General features: G+C 38.2%; 1 protein-coding gene across 3 annotated transcripts in view; it reads right to left on the reverse strand.

Annotated features, from left to right (window-relative positions):
• Positions 1-5,012, reverse strand: part of PIK3C3 (phosphatidylinositol 3-kinase catalytic subunit type 3) — a 155,816-nt gene extending 150,804 nt beyond the window's left edge. For all 3 annotated transcript variants that reach the window (XM_082852710.1, XM_082852709.1, XM_082852711.1), the window contains exons 1-2: positions 4,884-5,012; positions 1,665-1,853 (exon numbers count right to left, since the gene is read on the reverse strand). In XM_082852710.1, coding sequence (XP_082708836.1) covers positions 1,665-1,853; positions 4,884-4,951 — 257 coding nt within the window. In that variant the 5' untranslated portion in view covers positions 4,952-5,012. The remainder of the gene's footprint in view (positions 1-1,664; positions 1,854-4,883) is intronic.
• Between the last annotated feature and the right edge of the window lie 4,268 nt (positions 5,013-9,280).

Consider the following 9,280-nt stretch of genomic DNA (forward strand, 5'->3'; position numbering starts at 1 on the left):
GCTGTTTTAAACCTTTTAATTAAAAAATAAAGCCATTCTAATTATTTTAGAGTACTTTGTTAGTTTCACAATTAAAAAAATATATAAACTAAAAACCTCAAACCTTGAGAGAGCAAATATGAAAGTTTTTATATCCTTGAAAATACATAAACAATGCAGAGAGGAGCTGGTAAATGAGAGGAAGAGGAGAAAGATGTTCATCTCCCTATAACTGGGAATTTGCTTTTGCTCTAATCTCTTTTATTGCCAAGGCATGGAACAAAACCACCATACAATTTCCCCCAAGAAAAGTGGAATTCTCCATAAATGTTGACTTCCTAGACCTAAATTTGTGGTTCTAAATTTTTGGGGGGAGTCACAAGCCACCTCAAAAAGTCTAATAAAAGCTTTGAGCTCTGTCCCCGTAAAAATGTGCAAGACACAAAAAAATTCTGCATACAATTTCAGGGTTTTGTAGATTTCCTGATTCCAGTTTAAGAACCTCTGATACAATTTTAGGAGTTTTGGTGGGTTGTTTTAGGTGTAATGATGATATGTAGCTATGTTACAGACATAAAGAAATATTTAAGTTAAGATTATATAATATTTGGAATTTGCTTCAAAATAACATTGGGTATAGCTGAAACAAGATTGGCCTAAGTAATTACTGAAGGTAGGTGAGGGAGCCCTGGAAGTTCATTATATTATTCTCTCTACTTTTACAGGTTTGAAATTTTCCAGAATAATAAGTACAAATACATATATATACTTGTGTGTATATATATCTAGCCACAAAAAGACTACTAAAGAAATTATACCATTAAAACAGTTGGTTTCAGTGTAGCCAGATCATCAGAGCTTAGGCTTCTGATCTCTCCACAAAACTTTTCCCAGTCTGCTGGGCCACACTTGGTAAACAAAGGGTTGTATCCTCAACAGTACAGCCTGGGAGTCCATGTGGCCACATCCTGTCCTCCATGAATACTGTGGGCATAAACTCCTTCACTGAGAGGCACACAACCTGTGTATCCTGTACCAAGCCTACCAGGGTACTGAATAATACTCACGAATCAAACATTAAAACTGCACCACACAATCTATCAAATAAGAAGTGTCAAGAGATTATATTAAGGACCTACAATACTATCCTGGATAAACGGGAACTTCATGTTCATTACATTTACCTCGAATTCCAACAATGGCTTGCTAATGCAGCATGCTTAATAAACTTAAAAAAAAAGTTAGTTTCACATTAAACATAAACAACTGATCCAAACAGATGACAACATATCTCTCTCTAAAGATCTGAGTTCCAAACATCAGCTTAGACAACATTCTCAGACTATCCAAAAGTGTTTCTGTGTTCAAGGGCGTAGAATGGGAGCAAATTTAGAGATGTGTTTTTGGTTTGGGTCATTTTGTGAATCAGTCAAGTTCTCATAAAAATATGTCAATATACTCAATACAAACAAATTCACTTCCACCTCAATTAGGCAAATAAATTCACTTCCACCTCACTTCCACTTACTTTATCTGAGTAGGTTCCTACTTTAAACTATTCGATCACTGCTTATAGGTATTAAATAAAGAATTTAATTCCTCTGTAATCCCAAATAATACTTTCAACGTCTATAAAGAAATGGGAGAATAGTCTGGAACCCACCATATTCAAGAAAATAACTTACTTCCATCTCGTACTAAATGCTTTGTAGGATGTTCTCACTGGCAAGGCCAGAGGCTTCCCTTCTGCAAAAACTTGGCAAGTAACATAGAGGTCAGAACATGTTTCTTGGTACAGTCCTGAAAACTTCAACATTGGGTCTTCTAGAACAGCTTTATAACTCTTTTGTTCTCTCTTCCCTTCCAAACTTCCTCTGAAAGCATAAAAGCAATAATGTTTAGACACATTTTTAAAAGACAAACACAACAAATACTAAGAGCTTATGGTTATGTCACAGTAAACTTATGCTACCTGAACATTTTCCTATAGATGAAATTAAAGTCATTTTTTCATTTACTAAAGGTCTCCTAAAATACTAACATGCCTAAGATCATTCCTAACTTCATCAACATATTTCTTTATTTTAGGCTTCTTAATTTTAAACCCTGTCATCAACTCTTGTGTCTACCTTCTAGATGTCAACAGCTTTCCAAGCATTAGTTTCATTTTATTAACTTCAAGTTGACCACTTATTCCTGCAGTCTTTCAACAACTGTACTAAGCATAGAAGTCCAGAAATGAAAGACAAGATAAACAATACAGTGTTACAGGAAAATATTAAGTCCTTGCTCTAGGGAGAAAACTTACTTTTAATGCATATTTTTTTATGCTTTCATTTTTTTTTACTATGTAGATATATTATCTAATCAGTTCTTTAAATTAAGAAATACAGTGTTTTAAGTAGTAAAAGATATGCAGAAAATTATAAAAGAGGTAGGAACATTACTTGGAAATCAAGATTACATCATATATTGTGCCAGGCATTTTATAGAGACTTTCTTACTTACTTTTCACCATATTACCATGTTATAAAGCATGAAGCAGACTCAGAGACCAAGCTTATTATCCAAGATCACAAAGTAAGTAACAGAGCTGAGAATAAAAACCAGGACAGAGGAAGCCAAAGCCAATGTTCTTCCCATTATCGAAAGATATATCAGAAAGTCTCAGGAGCACCTAACGTGGCTTGGAGGTAGGGCTCGTAACCCAGATAGATGCCTGAAATGAGCCTGAACAATATATGAAAGATGAGAGCCAGAGGCAGAGAGTCATCCCAGAATAAAAGAACAGCATATACAACTGCAAAAAGGCAAGATAGTGTGTCTATCTTGTGTGACACAGATAGTGTGTCAGTGTGTCTAGTCAACCTGACGAACTACAGGTTGGTATAGCTAAAGCATAAAGCTCATGTGGAGAAGAAGCTAGAGATGAGAATGAAGTGTACGGGGGGCAATGAAGCCAAGTAGCCATCAAATTCAGTACAGTGCCTCACGCAAAATGAAAATTCAAAAACCTGTTAACTGAACAATTTGAATTGAGAGAAATATAATCAGATTTGTGTTTATGATACTTTGGCAGGAGTATAAGAAAGTAATGGATAGGTAGGACTGAAAGCAAGATCAGTTGGAAGACTTTCAATCAAAATTAAAAGGAAAAGGGTAGACTAAGGCTAGGGCAATGGGGTTTAAAGGGGGCATGGATCAAAGATACTGAGCAGGTAGATTCAAGACAACTTGTAAAGGATTAAACAGAGAAGGTGAGAGGGGCTGTCTGTATGAATCCGTATGACTCCTTTCCTGTCTTAACCAAAATCAATGAATGATGCTAACAATCACCAAAATAGGGTGAGAGAAGATAAGAGTTAGAGGGCATGCTAATGATGTGCTCCATTTTGGACAAGCTGCTTTTAAAGTGCTTTGGGACATCCAAAGTGACCATGTCTTGTGGGCAGTTTGATATTCAACTATGGCACTAAGAAAAGAGACATCAAAGTGCAAGTTTTATTAAAACCACAGACACAGATGAAACGGCCTGGGGAAAATAAACAGAATTTTAAAATTTACTATTCTCTGACTATATGATTCTAAACTGATACTTCCTGCCCTCCCCAAAACTAGTCTCAGACGCTAAAAGGTGGTTTGTACTGAATTTTGCCAAACTTCTAATTTATGCTTTATCTTTTCCTCAAAATAATCAATGTGTGTCTGTTAATAATGGACAAATTTAAAAAAAAAATTTTCTTCTTTCCTTTTAATGTTCAAATGTTTCAAAAAAAAAAACATTCATATGTCCAAGAAATACTGAGAGGAATAAGACTGAAGGAAAGTCCTTTACCAGATGATGGCAATACAGGTCCTGTATAAACATCTACTGGTGTATGCTGTAAAATTACTTTAAATGGGTGTGTAAAGTATTATACAAAGGTACAGTTTGGCATATTATTCTTACCACCACGAAATGAACAGTAAAGGACTTGTCAGAGTCTGAAGTAAGTAACTTCTGGAAACAATCATTCAAAGGAGCGTCTAATGACTCAGAAATGTATTTACTACAGGTATGTAGCCCTATGTCTGAGGCACATTTGTTGAATACTGATTAAAACATATGATGAATGATGTTGGGATTAATAATCTGTGATAATTTATAATAGTTTTCACATATGAAAATACATCTATGAGACTGCCAATGGACATAATTTCCAACTTGGTGCTACCTGTTCCCCATCTCAGTTCCATTATTCTCATCTCAAGATGTCATGCCCTGGACCTTTACTTCAACTGTGGTATCCCAAGATTTTCCTGCAATGCTCTCTTATATATTCTAGTCCCTTTACACCTGGAGCCCTCCTGATCTTTGACTGACTCCCAACTTCCCTGGCTAAGCAATGCCAGACTGTCGTAAGACTCAACCTAATCCTCTATCACCTCTCGTGTTTTTAGTACTACCTCCATGTGCTCAGCTACCTTATCTGCCTGTATCTACCTCTTCATAATTTCTTCAGTCTCTATTCCACCTTCCAGCCCCGTTTTAAAGTAAGATCTTCCAATTATTAACGGCAAGACGACGATTTAACCAAGACTTGATTTCTTTATCTGTAAGATGAGACAGTAATAATCCCACAAAAGGTTGCAGTGAACAGCAAAACGCTTTCTTCAAAATAAACCCTGTGGGACTTACGAATTTATTCCTACAGCTGTCCTGCTCACTGAGACCACGTCCTCAGTCCGCGCACACGGCCCCTCTCCAAACTCCCGTTCACCTCTGTTTCCCTGGCTTCAGCCTTCCGGGCCGTCCGCAGGCCGACCATCAAGCTAATAAGCATCTTCTCTCCCCAACCCATAGGCCCCTGCCTCCCCGCCCCTGAAGCTCAGCAATCCCAGTCCCGGTCCCCAAATTCTCTTACATTTTAAGCTGCACGTTGATGTCCAGGTCACAACTGTAGATGTAGTGAAACTTCTCCGCTTCCCCCATGACACCGCCGGCCAAGAGCTACACCAAATGCTGAAAACTGGGAGCTGGCACGACTCCGGCACTGAATTTGCGGAGCCGCACAACACAGGCTCTTCCGGTTCCGCCTCTCAGCCCTGGCTCCGCCAATCCCTGCCGGGAGCGCGACCCCACGCAGCGGAACTGCCCGCCCCTCCAGGCGTTCTTTGCGCATGTGCAAAGGGAGCCCACCATCTTCTTGAGTGTAAATAGAATTCCGGGAACGCCGCCTATTTGATTACATACCGGACTTCCTGTGTTCTTCCAGTGTTAGCGGTGGTTTGTTTCTTGTTTGTTTCTTGTTGTTTTTTAAAGAAAATAAGAAACTGTCTTTTGAGCCTGAGCTATTTCTAAAATCAGTCCAAAAGGAAATGCAGTTCAAAAAGAATTATCACAACTTTCACTGGCTGGAGGTTGGTTAACCAGGGAACAATCACAGGAATTAGAGTTTTAACAAGTTTAAATTTCAGGGCCCCTTACAAAACGTGTAGATTTAATCATGTATTTGCTATCTCAAGCAAAGATTTCCTCTTTCCGTTATAAAGAGTGGAGGAAGGACTTACAAATATATAGTCTACTTTAATCAAAGTACTTGGGTGCTTGTTTACACAGGGTGTATTCAGACCCAATATATCTTTGAAGACCTAACCCTTGTTAGAACCTAGAAACATCCAGTAACAGCTCTAGGACTCAGATTTCTGACCTCTAAACTCCTACAATGTTTATTTTTATATTTAATAGTATGTAAAATTGTAATGTGCATTTCCAACTAGATCCAGAACTCTTGGCAAGAATAGTGTGCCTCTTGGTGCCTAATACATTGTTGAGTTTAATAATTCCTATTCATTATTATTGGTGATATTCAATAAATTCTCTGTTTTCTATGTGTTTATTTTTAGGTGCCACATTGTAAGAGGGACATTGCTAGAGTATATATAAATTACTATAATTAGGGGAGAAGAAAAAACTTTCAAGGAAAGATTGAAAGGAGTGTAGCTGTTTAACCTAGAAATCCAAAAACAATGGCTAATGCACAATGTTTTGTCCCACGTAAATTTTCAAAAATATGTGTGGAAGCAACACTAGGGAAAAGCATGATAGTTATTCTCCTATTACTTACAGTTCCAACAAAAAGAGAGCCAACTTGATTTGTTCCTGAGTATAACTATTACCAATGGTTGGAACTTATAGGAAATGTAATTTCAGCAAGCAAAGAAACTTGAACTTTCTAATCATCAGAGCTCCCAACAGTAAAACAAATAGTTACAAGTGCCATGTCTATGGCATAATTCCAGCGGTGGATGTCAGGTCTGATGTGAAACAGGTTTCTCAAACTTGAATAAAATATTGACAATCTGTAAAGAACTAAATTTTCTGATCCCAGTGCTGACTTAAATTACTTTTATTATAATGTTATTTAATGTATAAACCTGAGTAAACTTCATATAAGTACACACGTATATATTTCTTATAAATTATTTAAAAATCAAATTTACAAATTAAATATAAAAACTTCAAATTAACAACCTTAATACAATGCATAGCCTTTTTGCTGAAACTCTATTGCCTACAACATGAATATGGCATTGACTACTCTTACAGGACTGGTTCTTTGAAATTCAAGACATCTATACTGCTGTATACCACGTGGCACTTCAATTTTCTTGCCTCATTTTCTATTCAAATTACTATGAACTCTTCATTAGTATAAGTACCATGATGGTATTTGGCCTTTACTTGCCCCCCAAAGCATTTTTTGTCTTAGGTCTATCTCTGTCCTTTTTTCATTAGCCCATAACAGTTAAAGTCCCAACACGGTCAAAGGCAGAACACAGATAAAGATATAAAAATGAAATATCAATACTTAGTTCCAAGATATTCATTCATAGGATCCAGGATAGACTTATATTAACTTTTTAAAGGTAATCATCAAGAAAAAAACAACATTAAGAATGTATTATGGGAGAATCTTAGAAGACTGGACTGTAACTGTCAAAGACATTAATGCAACAAGGAAAAGTGGGCTTCCCTGGTGGCGCAGTGGTTGAGAGTCCGCCTGCCGATGCAGGGGACATGGGTTCGTGCGTGCCCCGGTCCAGGAAGATCACACATGCCGCGGAGCGTCTAGGCCGGTGAGCCATGGCCGCTGGGCCTGTGCATCCAGAGCCTGTGCTCCGCAATGGGAGAGGCCACAACAGTGAGAGGCCCGCGTACCACACACACATTAAAAAAAAAAAAAAAAAAAACAAGGAAAACTAATGTGCCAGTGAGGAGGATTGTGGCAGGTCGCAGAAGCATTTTAAAAGTCACAGAAACCAAAACTGGCAGTGCCTTTCCTGGACCAACCATGGATCAGGAAGGTGTGGTTAGCAGACCTGAGTATCAGACTCCAGTTAGCAAGACCATGGGAAATGGAAGTCTTAGGCATCTTATTCTGAAAGGAAAGAAATGATGTTTTCTTTCCCATGTAATCTTTCCCATGTGAACTCATAAATATAACAGACACATAATTATAGAACACAGTTTGCATTGCAAGAACCCACAGCTCCACAGACCACTGACTGTCTGTAGGAAAATAACTTTTTGCATAGGTGTTTTCTTTGTGTGGTAGGCTACTTCGTTGACTATTTTGTCTCATATGTAATTCACCTTTGTAGATGCAGTTTTTATTCTGTGTTTCCTTTGTCATCTTTTTTCAATTTCATGTTTAATTATTCAAAATACAAATCTTAATGTTGGTTGAGAAACTTGTTGATAGTGGTCTGTTCCTTCTAGTTGCCCAGGATTCATGTCATGATAATTGTCAGCTCTGCACCCAATTTATTCTCTTTAGCTTGTAATAAAAAATTGACTCGTGGGCTTCCCTGGTGGTGCAGTGGTTGAGAGTCGCCTGCTGTTGCAGGGGACACGGGTTTGTGCCCCGGTCCGGGAGGATCCCACATGCCGCGGAGTGGCTGGGCCCGTGAGCCATGGCCGCTGAGCCTGGGCGTCCGGAGCCTGTGCTCCGCAACGGGAGAGGCCACAACAGTGAGAGGCCCGCGTAACACACACACACACACACAAAAAATTGACTCGTAGCTGAGAAAAGCAACCATCTATTATTGGCCTTCCATCAAGATAAAATGACTATGATATTGTGAGATTAAAATAACCTCATAACTGCTTTTTCTCCAATTAAAAAAATTGCCTTTACAAGTTTTCTAGAAACTCCAGGAGTTTAGAACCTAATCACATGATAGAACAGACAGCATTGTCAGGAAACTTGAAAAATCCTACATCGTAAGCCAAGACTTATGGCCATTTGTCAAGTGACAGTGTGGAAAATATGGGCTTGAGAATGTCTCTTAGTGATCCTGGAGTAGGAACCCACAAAGACTGGGTGGTTCCATTCAAAAAGGTAATTCCTATCAGCTGCAAAAGGGAAAGGATCAAAAGAATGCATTTTCTGAAAAATAATAAAAGTATATTTTGTGTGTGAGCTCCTTCTACTCTGTAATAAAAGAAGCTCTTCTCTCAGTGTCACAAGTGAGGAAAAAATCCTGATAGTTGAATGACATCACTGTCAAGAATCTCAGCTATAAAAGAGGAATTGGATCATATCTCTCCCAGAAAGCATGATCAGGTCATACCCAAGGAACATGGTTGTGGGTTGAGCGATTTGTGCCTCCTCACCCCCGTCACTCAATAAGAGGAGTGATCTCTAGTACTCAGACCTTGGAAAGGAGAACTATAAAGCTGTGAGAAATATCTGGTGTTATTTATATTCTCTTGATTCAAGATTTTTAAAGATTTTAAAAACTCTGAGCCCCATAAACTCTGGACTTTTACAAAACGTACTAGACCCTGAGAGAGTCTCCATCTTCCTCCCCTACCCTTGCTAAAAAACTATTAGATTTGTGTATTGCAAGCCTGAGATCACTGCTTCAGAGAAGCCTCTTCTGACCTCACCTTCCTCCCCAACACTAGTTTAAGTCACCTCACTTGAAAATCTGTTCCTCCTGTATTATTCTTCCATAGTATTTTCAAGGGTTTCTATCATAATTATTCAGTCGATGCTGTCCCACTCGACTACAAGCTCTGCAAGGGAAGGATTTGTGTGAATTTTATTTACCACTGTATTCTACTTTAGTTCCTGGCACAGAGCAGATATTGAATAAGAAAAGTAGGAAAGAATCTAGCATTTGAAAAACTACTATCTGTCAGCACGTTAGGCCAGTTCATATATTACTTTATTTAATTATTTCAACAAAATAGTGAAGTAGGTGCCATTACCCTATTTTACAGAAAAGTAACTCTAATATAGGTTAGGTGATT

The sequence above is a fragment of the Leucopleurus acutus genome (assembly GCF_964270905.1).
Source record: "Leucopleurus acutus genome assembly, chromosome: 13".
Taxonomy (NCBI): Eukaryota; Metazoa; Chordata; class Mammalia; order Artiodactyla; family Delphinidae; genus Leucopleurus; species Leucopleurus acutus.